Below are 23,278 nucleotides of genomic sequence, written 5' to 3'. Positions count from 1 at the left end.
CGTGTACCGTGAATAATAAACCCTCAGAGCCTTTACCCAAACTGCCATTGTCACAAAAGAACCCCACACACACTCAACCTTACAGAGATTTTTATTTAAGACCCAGTCATGCATACTAAAATTACGTTTTCACCATTTTGACTTAGAAAATGCACTAGAAAAATAAACTGTTGATCAAAACACTGAAGTAGATGAATCTACCACTATGTGTCCCTATACTTGAAGCCAAACTGAATTTCAGTTTGAAGCGAGGAATGCGACCAGTGGCCGAAATGGTGCCCCAATCTGGTCACAAAATTAGTCCACCTCTCACCCCTTCAGAGTGGTGTCAGAGGCTCTCGGCCCCAGAGAATTTTCAAGTATTTCACTTGTAACAGGTTCCCACCTGCTATGCCAAGAGGCCGAGGCATATCCACAAGAATCCCAATGGCAGCTACCTAACTGCCCAACTAAACATGGCGCCCTGTGAAATGAAAGGAAAAGCAGCTACTTGGCAAAGAGGAAAAAGGTCACTCGCATCTCCGTCCACAAATCACCCTGGGCCTTCCCATGGAGCAAGCTCTATAAAGGAAGAATATTTGACTCTGATGTTGTTTAATACTTGTATTTCAAGCAAACCATTTCTGAGTCAGGAGAGCAGAAGGGAATTTACTTGAGATTAACAAAATTCACAGATCCCAATACTGAAAAGGATGACCAGAACTGACATCTTTCCTGAACAGTCGATATGTTTCCATTTGCTATCTCCACACCTCTCATGCCATGGGACAGCCATACTTAACATCATTACCTTAGCGAACATTTTACTTCCTAAATGAAAGAAGAGGTTTAAAAGGAATACCTTAAAATGCGGTGCTACCCAAATGAAAAAGCAATCCCATGACTGATGAGAATCAGATGGCATTTAAAGCAGAGGCCCACCCAGGAAAAATTCTGAAAGGCTCAATATCTCATAGGAATTCAGGGAAAATCTCTCTTATTACCCTGACTCTATTTCTGGCAAAAATGTAGTATCTTGTGAACTGAAGTGTTTGTAAACCTCTAAGGACAGGCGGCTCCTTGTGAAAGTGGGATGAAGTACTAGGGAGCTGAAGCCACCTTTCCCAAGAGCAAATAAGAAACTCAAGATGGGAAGCCAGGGTTGCACTTATGGCTATTTCTGTAGATTTCTTCCAGTCTCTGGCTGTGAAGGTAGAACAGGATTCCAGGAAGAGGCACAATTTTCCAGAATTCTGTGTAGAAGAGAGGAAGAACACGCCCCCCACCCCCCACCCCAAATTTCTCAAGCTTACAGATTCATTTGGAAGCTTTAGGTGTCAGTTCATTCAGACCTAAATTTCCTAAAGAATCACCCAGATGCGGAGAAAAAAAGAACAAAGCCTCTTATGCCAGGAACAGAGGGTTCAGAGCTCCGAATATAGACCCCCTTTATTGTATGATGATTCAGGGATGTTTGGTGGCTGATCTGAGGCCACGTGGCAAAGTAAAGCTGGAACTCGGGTCTCCTGGTTTACTATTCCTTTCCCTTACCTATGCCATGCTACCTGGAATTGCGGGAAAAGTTCATTTTCAGGTGTTTGTGAAATGGATCAGAACTTTTCCCTGAAGGAAAACACTCGCAGTTCTCCAGGTGTTCAACTACTTGCTCCATCACTGTGCCCTCACTGCTGAGTGAAGCTCCCAGGGTGCTCCTGTGGTCATTCCCCTGCCCTGCCTGGGGCAACTTCACACAGATGCCTGGTGAAGCCATGCAGAGACCGCTGTGTTCTCCACCCAGGGAGGTCCTGGTTTCACAGCTTGGTTCAAACCTCCTGAGGTGCCAAAACCATTTGATCTCTCTGGAGCCAACATAAAACACAACAGCTCCAGAAGGTAGATAACCCTTGGCTCTGACTCCTTTCAGAAGCTGAATGAAACAGCTCCTTGATCCAACTGGGAAGGCCTGGGAAAAGGGCAACATCCTTCCTGGTCTTTGAGAAATTTCTCTAGGTGAGCTTGGTCATCCCTATGTTAAGACATGTAGACAAAGGCAATTGGCCAGCAATGCAATGCACAGTTTAAACCTTGGAAACTTGAACGATTCATGTCTAACCTTTTTGTTTTGTTTTTTAATCACTCTGTCCTCTTTGGGACCTAAGAAAGCCTCTAACCAACTCTCCCATCCAGGCAGTTAAGTTCTGAACCTTCTACTATAGCCATCCCACTTGTCCTATTTAGACCTTTCCAGCAATGCTGGTCACACTGTCATTGTCAGATGGGACTAGAGGCAGCCAGGGGTATGCATTTTGACACTTCCCGCTCAGCCAGGTCCCTAGAACATCCAGGGTTAGCATCTATGGTGAAAAGAATTCTCCCTAGAATTGGCACTAATGAGGTAAGTCATTTCCACCAACAACTTCTCCAGACATTTTTAAAAGTGCTAGAGAGATGAACAGCTTATTAACACCTGACTGGCCTTTGAATTTCAGAGGACTGTTCTAATCCTAACTCAGCCATCCACCTTGCCTGCTGCTCTAACAAACGCACGGAGAAGGTACACACACAACGCGTGGTACTTGTCACTTTTTTTTTTTGGTCACACCACGCAGCATATGGGATCTTAGTTCCCCGACCAGGGATCAAACCAGTGCCCCCTGCACTGGAAGCGCGGAGTCCTAACCACTGGGCCGCCGGGGAAGGGGAAGTCCCACTTGTCACTTTTTAACACCACCATCTGCATGGAATGAATATGAAGGGAAATAGGTCAAAAGCCTTCAGATGAACCACTTAATTTGATGCATGGGCTAAGGCTAAATTCTTGACAGAAAGGGTCTAAAGTGCTGAAATGCAGAACTAACATTCAGTCTGGCTGAACGTGCGAGAGAGAAACTCAAGTGGGCTGGGGTGGCAGGGGTGAGGGTGGAGGTCCCAGAATAACTTGCCCTTGTGTTCATTTCCAGAAGCCAAAATCTAAGAATCCCAAGGAAGTTAACCATTCACCATTGCCAGGTTTAAAATATACCCCCGAGTCTCAGGAATGGAAGGAATTCATCCAAGATTCTGGGCATCTCACCTGCCCTCACAAAGGCCATCCTTTTCAAGTTTAACCCTCACCATGAAAAGAAAATGGGGATTGCTCAGTCCACTGTTTCTTTAAAGGCAGGGCCAAAAAATGACGCATCCCTCTTGGAAAGGCCCAGGCTTACTACAAAAAACAGGATCCAACCACTGGTATCTAGAGAGTCCTCTTTCTAGGCAGAAAACCGACGCCTAACGTTCAATCAATCACTAAACCAAATCCCACAACCTCGGTAGTAGTCAAAAGGGCCCTCGGGATCACTTCATTCAGCCTCATTTTACAGATGAGAAAGCTGAGGCCCAGGTCTCTTAATTCTTAGGCCAGAATTATTTTATTTTTTTTAATAAATTTATTTACTTATTTATTTTTGGCTGCGTTGGGTCTTCGTTGCTGCGCGCGGGCTTTCTCTAGTTGCAGCGAGCGGGGGCTACTCTTCTTTGCGGTGTGCGGGCTTCTCATTGTGGTGGCTTCTCTTGTTGCAGAGCACGGGCTCTAGGCACGCAGGCTTCAGTAGTTGTGGCACGCAGGCTCAGTAGCTGTGGCGCACGGGCTTAGTTGCTCCGCGGCATGTGGGATCTTCCCGGACCAGGGCTCGAACCCGTGTCCCCTGCATTGGCAGGCGGATTCTTAACCACTGCGCCACCAGGGAAGCTCCCAGAATTCTTTTAGCTACACAGGCCTGGCATCCAGTCTTTCAGGTTGAGTAAAATCACGTACATTTAGGATCATGTATGATTCCATTAAGAACCAGGCCTAAGGCTTTATGGGTTTGGGAAAACTTTAAGTTTCTATTGCAAGATTCAACCCACGTATCCCAGAGGTACGTGAGGTCCCTGGCTCCCGAATTTGATCAGGAGGTGCTGCTTCTGTCTGGGTGCTTGCATGATTCAGTGAAGGTGCTTTCCAGACCCAGTGATGGACTAGCACTTAAAGTTTCTTGATGAGCACAGAGGTCTGCAGTTAGGGTTCATGTGAAGAACACAAACTCCCACTGTCTCACGTGTGGCCCCTTTGCAGCCTCGGTCAAACTGTTTCATAGGTGTGTGCTGACTGGCCAATCAGGTTGTTTTCTCTTGGAACGTGGGATCAAAGTGACTTTGGTCCTGATTTTTCTTGCTTTGAGCTGTGTCAAAACCAGATACGGCTTCAGATGAAGGGCTGCACACTGGGATTCCAAACGTTTGGAATCGCTGGGGGAGCTTTCTCCATGTCTTCCATAGGAGTCATTCAAGTAACCAAAGCCTCACCCCGCGGCGTACCTCAGAGCCCTACAGGCTTTTCCTCCGCACTGCAGTTCCGTTCCAAGGAGCAAGACAATCCCTGGCACCTCAAATTCTCCTTGGACCTCTCCAAAGAAAGAAGAAAAGGTTTTAAAGGTGGTGACGTTCACAGGGGACTGGCTAGTAGCAGGAGTACAGCTGTGATTTCACAGCCCACATGGAGTCATCACACGGCGCCTCCGAGCTCAGCCCCTCGGGCGGCAAGGCCTGGCCCAGGATGCTGTCGCAGGGAGGGCCAGGTTGGCAGAACTCCCTCACAAAGTCCTCCTCCGAGGCCAGCAGCGCCGCGTTCCACGCGGTGATGTCCAGCTCCCCGGCCGTGCCCCCGTACTCCTTGGGGAGGATGTTTCTTGGAAGGTTTGAATGGAGAGAGTTCAGGTCAGACCCATGAAGGAAAAACTACAGGGGATGAAAGGAAAGCACACATGTCCTTAGGTTAATCAGTAACTCAGGAGGTGCTCAAACAAATACCTGTTGAATGAATAAAGGAACAGTTGATGCCAACTCTACCCAGTTCCTCGAAAAGCTTGAGGATCCTTAATCCTCTTTTCCTTACACCCCGTATCCTGTAGGCTGGTAAGGGGTATAAGGAAATGCATCCGGAATTCTAGCCCTTCCCTGCCACCCTAATGGTACCAGGCCACCATCCCTTCTTACCTGGATTCCTACAACAGCTTCCTCACTCGTCTCTGTGTTCACATCCTTGTCCCACCACAATCTAAGCACTTTACAACATGCGTCGGATCAAGTCACTCCTCTAATATGTACAAGCTTCTCGTGCTCCCACGTCACGCATACTAAAAGCCGGACTCCCTACGATGGCCTACACGACCTGGCCCCCGTTACCCCTCTGCCTCCCACTCCTACCATTTGCCCCTGCTGCTCTCCCAGGCCACTCCCACCTCAGGGTCATCACTGTGAGGTTCACTCCCTCATTGCTTTCAAGTCTTTGCTCAAATGCCAGCTTCTCAGTGACACCACTTCTAACTACCCCATTGAATACTACAACCCCTTCCCCGCTTCCAGCACCCGCGGTCCCCGTTCTCTGCTTTATTTTTCTCCATAGCACTTAGCACATCCTTATCCTAGATAACATATGTAATCCATTGTCTGTGTCTCTTTCTAGAATGAGAAGGATTTTGGGGGCAGAGATTTTGGTCTGTTTTGTTCATCGAGAACATACTTGCACAGAGTAGTTGATCAAAAAATATTTTTGAGTGAATGAACGAACATACGAAGGACCAAGTGAACAAGATGGTGGGCTACCAGTAAGGTCATTTCACAGATGTAAAAGACCTCTTCCAAAGGCTGCTTTGGTAAAAGCAGGTTCCAAACGGGAGCTCCGGGAACCAACATGGGTTCAAACCCAGGTAGGGAGGCCACTAAATCAGAGGTTCTCAAACCTAACCATGTATCAGAATCACCTAAGGAGATTTTAAAAGCATAGATTCCTGGGCTCCACCCCCGAACTGATGAATTAAAATCTTCAGGGAAAGGGCCTGGGAATCTGGATCTGGATTTTAAGTTCCCTCGCTTACACACTTGAGATTCTCTATATGTTTCCTCTTTGAAAAAGAGAACAAAATTCAAGAATATTTGAGTGACCAGAACCATGTTCCCAGGCCTAGGAAAGAAGGAGAAAAATACCACCCACCACATTTCAATTGTGATCCTGGGAAAAGTTAAAAGAGAAGTGGCTCTTCAGGGTCAGAGAGGAAGATTGTCTTTGAAAGTGACATCTATCCTTTCTTAAATAAAAATTAAACTAAAAACTCACAGATCTCATAAACCTTGAATTACTCCACAAACTACAAGCCAAGACCACAAATTAGGTAAGTGGAAAGGCTTAAATAGCATTTTTAAAGCCCAAGGAGTTGTAGTAAGAAATTGCCATGACTCTTTTTAACTACCTGCCCGGTGACTACCCTTTGCCATGTCCTCTTCCACATAAAACACAATGTTGGGGGCTTCCCTGGTGGCGCAGTGGTTGAGAATCTGCCTGCCAATGCAGGGCACACGGGTTCGAGCCCTGGTCTGGGAAGATCCCACATGCCGCGGAGCAACTGGGCCCGTGAGCCACAACTACTGAGCCTGCGCGTCTGGAGCCTGTCCTCCGCAACAAGAGAGCCCGCGATGATGAGAGGCCCGCGTACCGCGATGAAGAGTGGCCCCCACTTGCCACAACTAGAGAAAGCCCTTGCGCAGAAATGAAGACCCAACACAGCCATAAATAAATAAATAAATAAATAAAATTAAAACTTAAAAAAAAAAAAAAAACCAATTGCTGTCCCATCCAATTTAAAAAAAAAAAAAAGAAAAAAAGAAACAAAAAAACACAATGTTGGTTCACAATGCCCAGGCCAGGATATTAAAAAGTCTAAATGATCACAGAGCAGGGACGTTCCTACGATAACAATCCTGGTTCTGCTCTCTCCACTGGCAAATATTATATTCTCATTAATTTCATCTCCCCCTCACAGAAAGGAGTGTTCATTTATTTTATCTGTAACCTTGCACTTTCCAAATTAGTAGTCCCAGGGCAAGAATAATACGCTAAGTTTACTGTCATCACAATAAATTTATAGATGTCACAAAAAAGGCAGCATTAAAAAAAAATTAAAGTATCTTAAGTCGATAGGATCATCACTTACTCTGTTTGCTATTTTCTCCTTCAGAAACGGTTTTATGATGGCAAAAATGCCTTTAAATATTCGAGGTTCATTCACTACATGGACTGCTTTTATCCGAATGGGGAAACCATCCTGTGGGGGAAGGGAAGGAGGTGTTAGAACCTGTGGAGCATCTGGAAACTGTCCATTACCACAGCCTGGGAACTTTTTTTTGTCCCCCAGATCATCATACAGGACTAGAAAACCACTGATCCAAATGCATTATCCTTACACCTGAATCGCACAATACTTGGCAGAAGCAAAGAAGAGTGGAAGCTAAGGAAAGCCAAAGTATTGTCTCAAAGCCAGGATTCACATTTCTGATAATGACCAGAGGTGACATTTAAATGCTTAAACAATCAACCTGGTGTGCAGTAGTGGCTCAAACACACCACTGAGGAGAATCGTGGTGTCACTGGTCCTCCAGAGCTCATGGGAGACAGAACCCCACGGGCTGGGTCAGAACAAAGCTCCAACCTGCCAGAGCTGGGAGGCGCAGGCCAGGCTACATCCTGAAGGTCTCGGTTTCTTTTCAACAAGGAAAGATAATTCTTGCCTTGTCTGTCTCAGAGGATTCCTTGAAGGACTGAATGGGTTATAAAGACTGTAAGTGTGCTTTGCAGCAACGAGGATATACTGCACAGCACAGGGAATTACAGCCATTATTTTGTAATAACTTTTAATGGAGTATAATCTATAAAAATACTGAATCATTATGCTGTACACCTTAAACTAACATAATATTGTAAATCAACTATACTTCAATTTAAAAAAAAAGTGCTTTGCATGTGCAAACCATCTCACACAATACTGGTGTGTAAGGAACTTTATGGTTCCCAGAGACTTGAGTTCTGAAACACAGAACATGAGGTGTGAAAGCATCTGACCAAAACAGCCCAACAGGGCTCCCCCTGTCCAGGTCCCACAGAAAGGAGAGGTTCCATCACTTCGGCAGAAACCTTCTCAGTTTCGTTTGTTGAGAATTTCTCTGCCTTCTGGACCAAAAAAAAAAAAAGCAGAAAGCATTTCTCTGTTTTTTGGACTCTTGCCCTAAAGCTGATCTTGGCCAGAAACTACTAGAGACCCTGATGAGAATGAGTGGTGAATTGGACTTTTACATTTCTTCCCATAATGCTTTTCTAGTGTTCTGACTGTGGAGAGGAGGTGGGGTTTGTGTATCAGGTGGAATTAGAGGTAAGTGGACAGGGCCCTGGGGAAACCAAACAGCCACAGGACAGGCACACGACACACAGGGGCCATACCTGAAGGATGCCAATCACCTTTTTGGCTATAAAAGGGCCAAAATGAGATGCCTTTGATAAGCTCACTCCTCTGTAGTCTGCAAGAATTACAATTCCATTCACCTGGGTTTCTTCAGACTGAATGAGTTTTTCTAATGTCAGGTATATGGCTCGGATGTTTTCGGTAATTGGATAGTTGCTCGGGATCCATCTGTCTAAGATCATAAAAGATGGACAGTATGTTACAGAAATGAACACAAACAAGTAATTAGACAGGCTATGATTTATCTCCTTCCTGAAACTATTGTTTAAAAATGGAAAAGACAGAATTCTACTGGCATGACTATTTAGATCTCTAAGTGGTAGCTGGTGTTTCTTAACTCCAAACATAGCAGCACATTCTGAAATGGAAATGCAATTGAGTGGTGAAGATGAAATCGTGAGTTCTGAAGTCAGACACATGCGGGGGTTTGAATCTTACTAGTTGTGTGACCTTGGGCAAGTTACCTTCTCACCATGGGCCTATGTATTATCCCATACATAGAATGGGATAACAATACTTGCTTCATGGACATCTGTACCTTCTGCCATCACAAGTCCCCTTATCTTCATGAGACCACCCTGATTTTCCTTGGGGAACCACCCCTTCCCATGCTAGCCATACAGTTTGGGTAAACGGACTTCATTCCTGGGTCCAGAGGTGGGCTTGGCCGATACGGGTATTATAACCTCCTGGCCACAAGCATGTGATCCAAGCCCGGTCAAGCAGAACCATGGGGACTCAATTCTGGGACCTTGGCCCTTTGGAAACAGAAGATCTCTCTTCTTTCTTGTAGTGGTGAGGCTGGGAGCCTGAGACTCAGGGACCCCATGAGGTAAGAGCTGGTCTGAGAATGAAGCCCAGACTGAGGACAGCAGAGGTGGAGATGGCCTTCCAATGCTGTAGTCTGAGCAAATCCCCCTTTCCAGGCTGCATGCTCCTTTAATGTTCCCCATATGATCGAGGAGTCTTTCTCTCTTTGGGGAAAAGATGAAAATGACAACTTTTGAGTGTTAACCACTATTCTCACGAAAATCCCACCAACATCTCGGTGTCTCTTTCTTAGAAAGATGAAGCTCCACAGGGGGACTTCCCTGGTGGCACAGTGGTTAAGACTCTGCGCTCCCAAGGCAGGGGGCCCGGGTTCGATCCTTTGTCAGGGAACTAGATCCCACATGCATGCCGCAACTAAGAGTTCACATGCCACAACTAAGACCCAGCGCAACCAAATAAATAAATAAATAAATATTAAAAAAAAAAAAACTCCACAGGATTGCCACCAATGGGATTTGTGATATGTGCAAAATTCCTACGAAAAAACCTTTGTCCAAAAATTATGCCAGCTTGTTGTTTGATGTTGCTGCCAATTGAACCTGCTTCTACATAACTGGCTGTCATCCTTTTCAATCACATATGCCTCAAAACAGCTTATAAAAAGGCAAAGCCAATACCTAGTTAAGAACAAAATCTGTATCTGCCTCCTGCTAAAATGTTGAGTCGGTGGGGAGGGATCCAGATCTGCTGCAAACATATGGGGAAAAAAATCCATCACACGGGCTTCCCTGGTGGCGCAGTGGTTGAGAGTCTGCCTGCTAATGCAGGGGACACGGGTTCGAGCCCTGGCCTGGGAAGATCCCACATGCCGCGAAGCGGCTGGGCCCGTGAGCCACAACTGCTGAGCCTGCGCGTCTGGAGCCTGTGCTCTGCGGCGAGAGAGGCCGCGGCGGTGAGAGGCCCGCGCATCGCGATGAAGAGTGGCCCCCGCTTGCCACAACTGGAGAAAGCCCTCGCACAGAAACGAAGACCCAACACAGCCAAAATCAATCAATCAATCAATCAAACATACGCATCTGATTCAAGATCCTCATTAAAAAAAAAAAAAAAAAAATCCATCACACGAGCAAAGAGTTCAAACCACGCAAGCAAAGAGGCGAAACCAGTGTGGTAATATCCGACTGTTTTGTAATATTCGTATGAGTTGAGCACAGAGGAGGAGCAGAAACTCTCGCTGACTGGTTTCTAGGTTTCTTGGTGCCCTGACATCTCCACCGCATTGCTTATTTTAAAATGAACACCCCTAATTTTGGAAAGCACCTAAAACAGCAGGTAAAGCAGTTAACACTGTGCCTGGTACACAGTAAAGGCTCAAGAGAATGTGGTTTAGTCTCCCAAGAGGGTTTGGTAAATGACTAAAGGAAATGGTAACGTGGGGCCTGCAGGCAGAGCGAGGTGCCCTGCCGCTTCCACTCCCCATCAGCTTCCAGAGGCGTTTGTATGCGTGAGCAGAAAGGGCAGTCAGCAGGTTCTCATTTTCCCAGTGTGGTTGGGAAGAAGAACACAGCAATCGTACTTTCACATTTTTTTTTTTTCAGTTCTGCTCTGATGGAAAATGTTGAGGTTGGGGGTAGAGTGGAGAGCTCTCCTGAGTTTATAATGCATTTGGTGTCAGGGAAGAGAAGAGGACGAAGAATCAGAAGGCTTGAGTTCTAGGACCCCTCGGTCATTGTGTCAACCAAAAAAATGTTCCCACTCATTTCTAAATGCTTTTGGGCGGCGGGGGGTGGGGGGTGGGGTGGGGGAGTCGGGGGTGGGGGTGGGGAGGTGCCTCCATTGAAAACTACTGTGCCAAAGAAATGTCAGGTGTCCCGATTACCATCATGCAGTGCTGAGATCTAAAAGTGAATCTAAAGTGAATACTTTCAAGGGCTTAACAAAGCAGAGGGAGGGGGGAGAGGTCAGAGGAGGCATGTGGTAGGCAGATACCTTTCCAGGCGTCTGCCCAGCCCATACCCTTTCACTGATATCTGTACCTCACGTGCTCACTAAGGAGTGAAAGGGTGGGAGCTGGGTGGGGTGTCCTGGCAGCCCCGCTTGTACGCGATGACCAGGGTCGCTTTCTCAGCCCACCAGATTCCCAACCCTAGAAATCTGGAATTTGCATTGAAAGAACTTAGTTGGGTGGCCAGGTAAACCTGGGAGCTGAGGGGTGTACCGAGGGAGCAGAAGCCAGTCCACGGACAGAAGTGTGAAGAAGATGTGCAAAGGGCAGCAGAGATGTGGTCCAGAGAGACACACAGACTGACAGACAGAAGCAGAGACAGGGAGAATGGCGGTCTCAGTTCCTAATGGCTTAGTTCCTGATGGGGGAATGAACTGGATTCTGGGTCTTGGCTCCTGGGCCCGGCAAGAGCCGTGTTCCTTCAGATCTCTGGTGCTGTGTTCCCATCTCCTTAGACTAAATCCTCCCTTTTGTCTTAAGCTGGTAGAGCAGGGTTTTGTTCTCTTGCCATCAAAAGAGGCTTGACTGGAACTTCCCTGGTGGCTCAGTGGATAAGACTCCATGCTCCCAATGCAGGGGGCCTGGGTTCGATCCCTGGTCAGGGAACTAGATCCCACGTGCATGACGCAAATAGGAGTTTGCATGCCACAACTAAGGAGCCCGCGCTGCAACTAAGACCTGGTGCAACCAAATAAATAAATATATATGTGTGTGTTTATTTATTTACATATATATATATAAAAGAGCCCTGACTAAGGCAAGGAGGGAACAAAAGGGAATAAGAGAGAGAGAGTGCTGAGCAGACGCATCCCAAGCTGTACCCACGCCCCACCCCCAGAGACGGTGAGGGTGGTACCTGGACGGAGGCAGAGGATGTGGCAGCCCCTGGGGTCGGTGTGGGGCAGTACAGTGAGGAATCCGGAAGCCAGGACCTCTTTCAAGGCCGAGGGCCGCAGGTTGTTGAAGACTTCGGGCCAGCTTCTCCGGCAGCTGTGGTAGTTGATCAGGAGCTGGAGGGCCCGGTCGTAGTCAAACTTGCGGGCTCGGAGGAAGCGCAGCAGGAAGGCGTCCTCGAGGGAGGTGCTCAGGTTCGGGCACTCCTTGTGCACCATGTCTCGGAGGGCCTGGACATCGCGGAGCCTCCATTCTGGCTTCTCCTGCAGCTCCTCCCTGGCTTTGGCCACCAGGTCCTCGGTCAGCGAGCACACATAGCCGGCGGGTGCGGGGGGCGGCGGCAGCTCACTTTCCGAAAGTGAGGCCGCGGAAGGGCTGGTTCTCAGAGAGTCACTTTCTTCTGACATTAGCTCCCAGGATCCCTGCAAAAAGAGAAGCCCTGCGTGATGTGGAGAAAGCCCAGCACTGCTCATTCCAAATCAGAGAGCAGCACGAGGGAGGGGGGCAGAGACGTTTTTTGTCAAGCCAAGAACCTCAGAGCAGTGGTTCTTGATGGGAGGGGTATCTGAACCACGTGCCCAAGCCCAACCCCAGACGGCATGCAGGAAGAATCTCTGCAGAGGCACCCAGGCAGCTAGAGCAGGAGGCACACACCCCTCATCAAACACACTGGCCTTGCTCACGGAGGTATGAACAGGTGCTCAACCTTACTTGTAATTAAAGACATGCAAACTAAAACACCTTTGAAATTCAGATTAGCAAAAATGCAAAACAGGTACTCTGATATGCTTGCTGTTGGTGGGAGTTTGTCAATATCTATATCTATAAAGATTTCAAACCACATACCCTTACAAGTATCATATGATATCACTTGTATGTGGAATCTAAAAAAGTGATACAGATGAACTTATTTACAAAACAGAAATAGACTCACAGACAGAAAACAAACTTATGGTTACCAAAGGGGGAAGAGGGGGAGGGATAAATCAGGAATTTGGGATTAACAGATACACACTACTGTTTATAATATAGATAAACAACAAGGACCTACACAGGGAACTATATTCAGTATCTTATAATACCCTGTAATGGAAAAGAATCTGAAAAAGAATAGATATATATGTATAACTGAATCACTTTGCTGTAAACCTGAAACATTGTAAATCAACTATACTTCAGTTAAAAAAAAAACAAAAAACAACACATACCCTTTGGCCCAGCATTCCATTTCTAGGACACGTACTTGTATGTGTGTGCAAAATATGCACACCAGGATGATCGTTACAAGTATTGATTATAATGGCAAAAGACTGGAAACACTACCTACATCACCCAGTTGGAGACTGGTTAAATAATGTTATCATATGAGTGGAATACCATTCAGTCGTGAAAAGGAATTAGGCAGATCTTTATGAATTGACACGTTAAGGAAAAAGAAAGCCGTTGCAGAAAAGTGTGAAAAAAAGACCTGCATTTAAAGGAAACCATAAACAAGACGAAAAGACAACCCTCAGGATGGGAGAAAGTATTTGCAAATGAAGCAATGGACAGGGGATTAATCTCCAAAATATACAGACAGCTCATGCAGCTCAATATCAAAAGAACAAACAACCCAATCAAAAAATGTGCAGAAGGGCTTCCCTGGTGGTGCAGTGGTTGAGAATCCGCCTGCCAATGCAGGGGACACGGGTTCGAGCCCTGGTCTGGGAGGATCCCACATGCCGCAGAGCAACTGGGCCCATGAGCCACAACTACTGACCCTGCGCGTCTGGAGCCTGTGCTCCACAAGAGAGGCCGCGATAATGAGAGGCCCATGCACCGCGATGAAGAGTGGCCCCCACTTGCCGCAACTAGAGAAAGCCCTCGCACAGAAACTAAGACCCAAACACAGCAGCCATAAATAAATAAATTAATTAATAAAAATTAAAAAAAAAAAAACACCTAAAAATAGAATTACCATATGACCCAGCAATCCCACTGTTGGGTACATACCCTGAGAAAACCATAATTCAAAAAGACACCTGCGGGCTTCCCTGGTGGCGCAGTGGTTGAGAATCTGCCTGCTAATGCAGGAGACACGGGTTCGAGCCCTGGTCTGGGAAGATCCCACATGCCACGGAGCAGCTGGGCCCGTGAGCCACAGCTGCTGAGCCTGCGCGTCTGGAGCCTGTGCCCCGCAACGGGAGGGGCCGCGATAGTGAAAGGCCCGCGCACCGCGATGAAGAGTGGCCCCCACTTGCCGCAACTAGAGAAAGCCCTCGCACGAACCGAAGACCCAGCACAGCCAAAAATAAATAAATAAATAAATAAATAAAATTAAAAAAAAAAAAAAAAAAAAAAAAAAGACACCTGCACCCCAATGTTCATTGCAGCATTACTTACAACAGCCAGGTCATGGAAGCAACCTAAATGCCCATCGACAAATGAATGGATAAAGGAGATATGGTAAATATATACAATGGAATATTACTCAGCCATAAAAAGGAACGAAATTGGGTCGTTTGTAGAGACGTGGATGGACCTAGAGACTGTCATACAGAGAGAAGTAAGTCAGAAAGAGAAAAACAAATATCGTATATTAATGCATATATGTGGAATCTAAAAAAATGGCACAGATGAACCTGTTTGCAAGGCAGAAATAGAGACACAGACATAGAGAACAAACATATGGACACCAAGGGGGGAAAGGGGGGGTGGGATGAATTGGAATATTGGGATTGACATAGATACACTAATATGCATAAAATAGATAACTAATGAGAACCTGCTGTATAGCACAGGGAACTCTACTCAATGCTCTGTGGTGACCTAAATGGGAAGGAAATCCAGAAAAGAGGGGATATATGTATACATATAGCTGATTCACTTCACTGTACAGCAGAAACTAACACAACATTGTAAAGCAACTATATCCCAATTAAAAAAAAAAAAAGACTTGCATTTACATTTTAAAAATATATGCATCTATACTTCTGAATGCACCTAAAATTTCTGGAAGGAAGTACAAGAAAACTGTTAACCGTGGTTCCCTCTAGGGAACAGAACTAGACACTGGACATTTAAGGAGAGAGAAAGAGGCTCTTTACTGTACTGTTAAATTTTTTACCGTATCCACACATGGCTTAGCATGGGGGCTGTGAAACTGACCAGATCTCCTGTCGGGGTGAAGCATAACTGATGGGTGTCCCCAGCTGCTGTCCCTCTGGATCCACCATCCAGTGGATGCACCCTTTCCACAGACTGTCCCTGGCCAATGACTGAGCGAAACGTAGGACTCCTTGAACAGGCAACTTTATCTCAAGGACTCCCTAACAGCCTGGCCGAATCTTTTGTGGAACCACACTGCAGTCCAACACTTCCTGCCCAAACCTCCTGCACAGGGACTGGCCTCAAATCGCTATCGGAAGCTCTCCCTGATTTCTCCAGTTCCCCTCCCTTTTACGTGTTGCTGCCATTAAACTTCTTGCATGTCTAATCTCATCCTAGTGTCTGCTTCTTGGAAGATCTGAACTAACGCACCTATTAGATGAAAAAACAAAACAAACAAAATAACACAGCTGCCTTAGATATTTCAGGAATAAGGTTGCAGCAGGGCTGCCCAGTTCCAAAGCCCAAGCTCTTGTCCATGGGCCGTCACTGGTCCCCCACTCGGAACTCAACAAGGAAGGCAGGAACCACCTTGGGGTCTCTGCACATAGCAGGTCTCCCCCCAGGCCACGGCAGCCACAGTGACCAGGTCACCCCCTCTAAATCTTAGGTCTGCACACTCTGTTCCTGTGTTCTAACCTCCAGCCTCACCCAGCTTCTTTCACTTCCTCCCAAAGGTGGTTTTCGTACCCTCTGCACGTCCTGTTTCCTCTGACTAGCATGCTCATCCTCCGGTGCTTCTGCCCAATACCAATTCACCCTTCGGTCCCCATTACATGCTACTTCATTTACTCAACAAATATTGAGCACTCGGTAGGTACCAGGCCCTCGTCCAGGCACCAGGCCCTCGTCCAGGCACTGGGGGCAACTACTAGAAGATAATAAGTGCTACGGAGAGAAATAAAAGAGGCAAGGGGGTTGCATGTACCTGGGGATAGGACTTGCAATTTTAAGTAAGGTGATCAGGGAAGTCCTCACCCAAGTGACATGTGTGAGAAGATGAAGATGAGGGAAGCAAGCCATTCTGGGGGAAGAAAAAGTGCAAAGCCTGAGGCAGGACCATGCCTGGCTTTTTCAAGGAACAGGGAGGAGGCCAGTACGGCAAGAGCCAAATGCGCAAGGTGGAGAATATTGACAGCTGAATTTAGAGAGGAACTGGGGACCCAGTTGGTACTGGGCTTTGTAGGCCAGTAAGAGCTTAGTTACTATGACTTCAGTGGCAGCCAAGGAGGGTTTTGAGTAGACTGACATGATCGGATTTAGATTTCAAAAAGATCACTGGGCTATCTTGAGAATAGACTGTAAGAGGATGAGAATAGAGGCAAAGAGATCATTTAGAGGCTACTGCAATAATCCAGGTGAGGGATGACGGTGCTTAAAGCGGGAAGCCTTCTCTGACTCCAGGCCAGGTTAGGAGCTCCCCTCACCCCTGCAGGAGCTCTTCCGCATAACGCTTCTCTCACTGTTGCAACTGTAGGCAATTTGTGCACAACATCCACATCTGTCTTGTTCATCACCTTAAACCCACCCAGCACTTAACAGGGTGTCAGACACATAGCCTGTGCTCCATAAATATTTGTTGAATGAGTTTAATCTGCTTGGCGGAGGTATGCTGAGTGAGGAATAGATCAACAATCATGGTTCACAGGACCCACCCTGGGCTCTGTTTTCCTGGCAGTCACCAACAGATGCCTGGAATCCCAATCGAGTACTTAGCCAGAAGACAGACTGTAGCATCCACGGACTACAGGCCTAGCCTCAAAGTCCCTCTCCAGCCCGTCTCCCACCTTTCCCCCTCTCAATGCACATTAAATGTCAGCCAAAGCAAACTAATGACCCACCATCCTTGAAACACCTCATGCATTTCTGATACCTCTGCCTGGAATTTCCTTGCCTCATTTGTTCTCAACCAGACAACTCATCACCTTCCAGGCCCAGCTTCAATGTCACCTCCTCTATGAAGCCTTCCTTGACTACCCCAGGGTGACTCTCTCCTGTTTTCCACAGCACTGGGTTCCTACTTCTCTTTCAGAAAATGCAGGCCAGTGTCTTGTGTGTTTACCTGAAACTCCTCCAAGCCAGTTTTACCCATCCATTCATTTATCAAAGAATTACTGATCACCTGTGGCAGGCACTGTGCTTACAGGTGCTGGGCACACAACAACGAACAATATAATTCTTTGCCTTATGAAATTTAACTCATAGTGGAATGATGAAAAGAGATAATATGTACTTGAGCATTTTACCATGTATCAAGTACTGTGATAGGCACTTTACATCCATCTCTTGTTTAATCTTCACAATATTTGGTGAGAGCACTAATACTGTTCCTATTTTACAAAGGGGGAAACTGCCCACTAGAATGTAAATTCCATGGGGGCAGACAACTTGCCTGCCGCGTTCACTGCTATCCCCAGTGCCTGGCCCATGATGGTACTCTGTAAATACTAGCGGATGATGTGAGGTTAAGGGCCCAAGGGTACACACCTAGTGAGGCCGAGCAAGGATGTATCTAGCCCCACACTGGGCTCTACGCTGCACCTAGAGCTTCCTGTTTAATCTCCAGGGCCTTGGCAGTATCAAGCACAGAGCAGGACCCAGTCACAGTCTGGTAAATGAACTGATGGGTGGGCATACGGATGGGTGCAAACACCATTTGTTAGGGTCAAGCCGGGAATCTTCCCCACCTGGAGACTATCATTTTTCAAGCATCACCTTCCTTCCCGTCCTACCCCAAGAAGAGGTCAGGAATCACCGTTCCTGGAGCCCCAGAGACCCCACGTCTCGTCGACAGCCTTCCGAGGCCCCCACTTCCGGCTGTCACCCCTTCCCCAGGTGTCCCCATTTCCTGGGGTCTCTCGCTACTCGGATGCCCCACTTCCGGTCGTCCCTCCCTCTCAAGGGTCCCTCTCCCTGGCCCCCGGGGCACACCGGCTCGCAGGCACTCACCGGCCCGGCTACGGGGCGGAGCGCGGGTCAATCGGCGGCGGGAGCCTCGTCCGGCAGCGCGCACAGAACAGACCCGCACTCCCCACCCGGCCGGCCCGGCCGCTCGCGCCGGAAGTGACGTACGCAGAGCGTGGAAGGCGGGGCACCGCCCGCGAGTGCGCATGTGCGACATCTCGAATTGCCTGCTTTCGGTCCCCACCTGGCGGCCAGGACGGCGCAGTGGGACCTGAGCCTGGGAAGAGAGTGGCTGGGAGGCCCAGGGAGCACGACCAGGTTGAGCTGGTATAGATGAGGAAGCTGAGGCCCGGAGAAGGAAGGGAAGAAACTGCCGTTTTCCGAGAACATATTAACTATTTACCTGGTGTTTTACATCCATCATCTCATTAAATCCTCAAATGGAATCCTACTATTTTATGAAAGGGAAACGCAATCAATGAAGTATAGAGTTTCAAACCTAGACCTCGGGATTAGCATTCCAGGATTCTCCCCACCAGAGCTGCCACCAGGACTGGCTGCTCCAAAGGGTAAGATTCCAATTCAGGGGACGTCTGTCTGTCTGTCTTTAGCCAAGTGACTTTGAGCAAGTCCCCCTTCCTCCTTGGGCCTCAGTTTCCTCATGTGTAACATGATTCTTGCTCTGGAATATTGATTCAATAATTGTTTCCTGCTTTGGGGTTCATGAAGTCCTTTTCAGAAAGTGGTGGTTTGAAAAAGGCTTTACTAGCACCCGCCTCCAGTCCATTAAAATCCCCAGCACAACCCCCGCCCCGCCCCGCCCCACCCATATATTTTGTGCAGCTACAACTTTGAGACAATCTTGAGGCCCCTCTTTCAAGCAGAGTAATACTAATGTCTTGGTAAAGACACTAAACCATTTCTAGAGAGAAATTGTGTGGTCCAGGAGGACTCAACAGCCCAAAGGAGTATCCAGGAGATGACCTTAAATAATCTGTTCCTTTCCCTACTCTTGGGGCAAGAGGAGTTGCAGGGAGATGGGATCTGACATAGGTGGGCCAGAAGAACATGGCAGTTTCTGCCAGATGTTAGATGGGCTGGGGGTTAGGGGTGGAGGATCCTGGGTTTCACTCCTGCTCTGGCTCTATCACTTCTAGGATAAAGTACAGAAGACTCAGTTAAATTTGAATTTCATACAAACAATCATTTCTTTTTAAGTATGCAACTTTTGGGATGTACTTATACCAAAAAATTGTTGTCTATCAGAAATTCAAATTTAACTGGGCATCCTGTGGTTCTTTTGGGTTTTTTAATTAAAAAATTTTTTTGGCCACGCCACGCAGCTTGTGGGATTTTAGTTCCCCAACCAGGGATTGAACTTGGGCCCTCGGCAATGAGAGCACGGAGTCCTAACCACTGGACCACCAGGGAATTCTTGGGCATCCTGTGTTTTTGTTTGATTTTTTTCCTAAATCTATGTATTAATTTCATATTGCTGCTGTAATAAATTATTACAAACTTAGTGGCTTGAAACAACACAAATTTATTTTATAGTTCTGCAGGTCAGAAGTCTAAAGTCAAGGTGCTGGCAAGGATGCATTCTCTCTGGGGACTTCAATTGGGGGGGGGGAATGCATTTCCTTGCCTTTTTAGCTTCCAGAGGCCACTTGCATTCCATAAATCATGGTCCCTTCCTCAAATTGCTTTAACCTCTTACTTCTGGTGTCATATCTACTGCTGACTCTGATCTTCCTGCCTCCCTCTTTAAAAATATTTCTTAAAATTGTTTCTTGTGGTAAAAGTATTTAACATGTGATCTACCCTCTTAACCAATTTTTTTAAAAATAAATTTATTTATTTATTTTTGGCTGCATTGGGTCTTCGTTGCTGCGCACGGGCTTTCTCTAGTTGTGGCGAGCGGGGGCTGCTCTTCATTGCAGTGCGCGGGCTTCTCATTGCGGTGGCTTCTCTTGTTGCGGAACACGGGCTTTAGGTGCGCAGGCTTCAGTAGTTGTGGTGCACGGGCTTAGTTGCTCCACGGCATGTGGGATCTTCCCGGACCAGGGATCAAACCCACGTCTCCTGCATTGGCAGGTGGACTCCCAACCACTGCGCCACCAGGGAAGTCCCTTAACCAATTTTTAAGTGTACAGTACGTTATTGTTGACTATAGATATAATGTCTCCCATCTCAAGATCCTTAACCTAATCACATCTGCAAAGTTCCTTTTACCATATCAGGTAAGCTATGCACAAGTTCCAGAGATTAGGACAAGGACATCTTTGGGGGGCCAATATTCAGCCTACCACAATCTGGCATCTCTATTCCCAGCTGTGTGACCTTCGCCAAATCATTCAAACTTCCAAAGATTCTAGTTCTTCATGGGCAAAAAGCTGATTAAATAAGTTTTTAAGAGGAAACACCTTGCCCCATGCCAGGCAAACAGTGAGTGTTTTTAAAAATGGCAGCTCTTGTGGCAAAAGGCAAGGGATGATCCTGTCCAAACCATGTCGTCCTAGGCATTTGGGATAAACCCCTCTCCTCAGCCAGACCTTCAACCCCCCCCCCCACCACCCCGTGGTAGCCAGAGTCCAGGTTGCAATCCCACGTACTGCCAGCAGGGGGAGAGGAGTGCAGGTCCTGGTCTCAAAGTCAGGTGAGGGCTGAGAAGGGATCTGGAGATTTCCCAGAAGTCCCTGTCCCATCCTTGAGGGTCATTATGTTTGGTTCCTCCTGGTGTTACACCTTATAAAACCAATTATCTCAGGATTGGAAGAGTCTCAGATGAACAACAATGACAACAAAAAGAATTTTCATTTTTTGAGGAATTACATACTCCAGGTACTGTGCTAAATAGTTTGCTTGTATGATTTCAATTACATCTTACTACAACTCTGTGAACAGCAAGCTAGGATTATCTAATTTACAGATGAGGAAACTGAAACCTGGAAAGGGAAAGTCACTTGCCCGGGGGCTCAAGATATTCAGTGAAAGAGCAGGATCTGAGCCCACGTCTGTATGAAACTATAGCCCTCAATTTTACTTTGTCTTAGAGTAAATGTAGACCTGCCTCTTCATTTTTACATGTTGGGAAAGAGGCTCAGAGAAGGGGAAGAATTTGCCTATGGTCACATGATGAGTCCGTGGTTGAGTTGGGATTTGAACTTCTGTCTTCTAAGTTTCTGCCTTGGCCATTCAGAAGTAACAGACTTTGAACCACTCCTTGAAAAGGTCCATTTCTTCATGTGTCAAATGAGAGGTAGTGTACCTTGTGTAGGGGGTCCTTGGGAGAATTCAGTGGGATGGCATATGCAGAATTCTGGTACATCGACTCATGAAGTGTCTGTTGACTGGTGATGACCGTACCACTCAAGAGCAGAAGCGTCTTGGTTTGGAGGGCTCTAAACACCTTACCCTCCTAGCTTCATCCAGTCTCTGAAGGAAAAAGCTGGACATTGGCTATGTGCTGGAGGAGCCTGAGCTGTCTGTTTTCAAGGCGTGTGATTCTGAGCTCAGACAATCTAGAACTAGCTTCAGTATTGATTCTAAGGTGAGGCTTATTTGGGATAGCACCATGGTATACGACATAGTTTCTCAACCTTGGCACTATTGACATTTGGGGCTGGACAAGTCTTGTTGGGAGTGGATTATGCCATTCTGTACATTGTAGGGTGTTTAATGGCATCCCTGGCCTCTACTCACTAGATGACAGCACCCCACACTCACAGTGGTGAAAAGCAAAAAATGTCTCTAGACATTGCAAAATATGCCCTGGGGGACAAAATTGCCCCCAGTTATGGATCACTGGTATAGGAGGAGGCAAGCTGGCTTTTGGTCAGGCAGACCTGAGTCTAAATCCTTTCTGTGTCACTCACCAGCTGTGTAACCTTGGAGCAGTTATTTACCTCTCTAACCCTTGGTTCCTTCAACCATAAATTCTATACTGACAGCTACTATTTGTTGAACACATTTTCATTGGCAGTGTGATGAGCTCTTTACCTGGTTAATCTCATTTAATTTTCAGTAACGGTATCCTGAAGGGACACTGACAGATGGAAACAGGGAGGAAGGGAAGGAGACAGGGAAGAGTAGTGTACATTAAGCATCTTCTCTGTACCATGCAGGACAGCAGACTCACACACATTTATCCTCTGCCACTAGCTGTGTGATGTTGGGCAAATCACCCTGGGGCTCAGTTCCCTCATCTGTAAAAATGATAGCAGTTGGGAATTCTGGTAAGATGAAGGCAGTGATGCCCAGCATAGATTTGATTCCTCCCAAATCCCCACATAGAAACAGAAGATTCGAAATAGAACAGAAAATTCCATACACACACTTACAACAAAACGAGGTGACCAGGTATCTTCATGAGCTCCAAAACACAAGTGAGTGAGGACAAATCAGCAACAGCTATGAGGCCCACGTGCCACTGGGGCCACTGTGAAGGAGAAATAAACAGCAAGCAACAAGGTGTCTGACAGACCTGAGAACTGGAGAAACCCCAGATTGCAACATATATTCATGGGAAAGCATGGTGGGGCAATCTGAGAACAGCAGCTGACACTGGAAAGGATTGTGCCAGCTCCTATCATGGGTGAGGGCAAGGGCCCTGCCATAAGGCCTAAGGGCTAATGGAGTTTAACTCCTTTGAATTCTTGAAATAACCACCGAGTCTTCCAGGGCAGGTCCTGTGCTGAGGAGAAACTATAGGGAAGGGAATCAAAACTGAGCAGAATAGGGAAAGCAGACATGAAAGAAAGAGAAGGGCTAGATGAAAGTGGGGGCAGGGGGAAGGGTGGAGGGGAGGGACAGTTAGGGAGCTTGGGATTGACATGTACACATGGCTATATTTAAAATGGGTAACCAACAAGGACCTACTGTATAACACAGGGAACTCTGCTCAATATTATGTAACAACCTAAATGGGAAAAGAATTTGAAAAAGAACAGATACATGTATATGAATATATAACTGAATCACTGTTCTGTACACCTGAAACTAACACAACATTGTTAATCAACTACATCCCAGTACAAAATAAAATAAAAAAAAAAAAGAAAGTGAGGACGGGGAACAGAGCCAGAAAAACCTCAGAGAACAGGCCATAGTTTTGGTTTTTTTTTTTTTTTAAATATTTCAGCTTACTTTTTTTTTTTTAAACTTTGGGTTTATTATTAATTTATTTATGGCTGTGTTGGGTCTTCGTTTCTGTGTGAGGGCTTTCTCTAGTTGCGGCAAGTGGGGACCACTCTTCATCACGGTGCGC

The 23,278-nt window shown here is 46.7% G+C and overlaps 1 protein-coding gene across 4 annotated transcripts; it reads right to left on the bottom strand.

Annotated features, from left to right (window-relative positions):
• Nucleotides 1-1,280: 1,280 nt before the first annotated feature.
• Nucleotides 1,281-18,176, bottom strand: TTPAL (alpha tocopherol transfer protein like). Of its 4 annotated transcripts, none has more exons than XM_007193089.2 (5): nucleotides 18,058-18,176; nucleotides 11,924-12,383; nucleotides 8,270-8,463; nucleotides 6,990-7,100; nucleotides 1,281-4,737 (listed from the first exon to the last, which is right to left on the bottom strand). In XM_007193089.2, the coding sequence occupies exons 2-5, from the start codon at nucleotides 12,366-12,368 to the stop codon at nucleotides 4,459-4,461; spliced, it is 1,029 nt and encodes a 342-aa protein (XP_007193151.2). In that variant the 5' UTR covers nucleotides 12,369-12,383; nucleotides 18,058-18,176; the 3' UTR covers nucleotides 1,281-4,458. The 4 variants fall into 4 exon arrangements, with proteins under 4 accessions (XP_007193151.2, XP_057385774.1, XP_057385772.1 ...); XM_057529791.1 differs by lacking the exon at nucleotides 18,058-18,176 and adding an exon at nucleotides 17,796-18,024 and having other exon boundaries at nucleotides 8,372-8,463; XM_057529789.1 differs by lacking the exon at nucleotides 18,058-18,176 and adding an exon at nucleotides 17,796-18,019.
• Between the last annotated feature and the right edge of the window lie 5,102 nt (nucleotides 18,177-23,278).

This window comes from Balaenoptera acutorostrata, chromosome 15 (genome assembly GCF_949987535.1).
Source record: "Balaenoptera acutorostrata chromosome 15, mBalAcu1.1, whole genome shotgun sequence".
NCBI classification, from domain to species: domain Eukaryota; kingdom Metazoa; phylum Chordata; class Mammalia; order Artiodactyla; family Balaenopteridae; genus Balaenoptera; species Balaenoptera acutorostrata.
This window is presented reverse-complemented; position numbering and strand designations above follow the sequence as displayed.

Coding starts and splice junctions, on each gene's coding strand:
- TTPAL (XM_007193089.2), bottom strand. CDS start 12,368: ATGTCAGAAGAAAGTGACTCTCTGAGAACCAGCCCTTCCGCGGCCTCA. Junction 7,101..8,269: donor AGGTGATTGGCATCCTTCAG/GTATGGCCCCTG, acceptor CTTCCCCCACAG/GATGGTTTCCCCATTCGGAT. Junction 4,738..6,989: donor AGGAGAAAATAGCAAACAGA/GTAAGTGATGAT, acceptor CATCCCCTGTAG/TTTTTCCTTCATGGGTCTGA.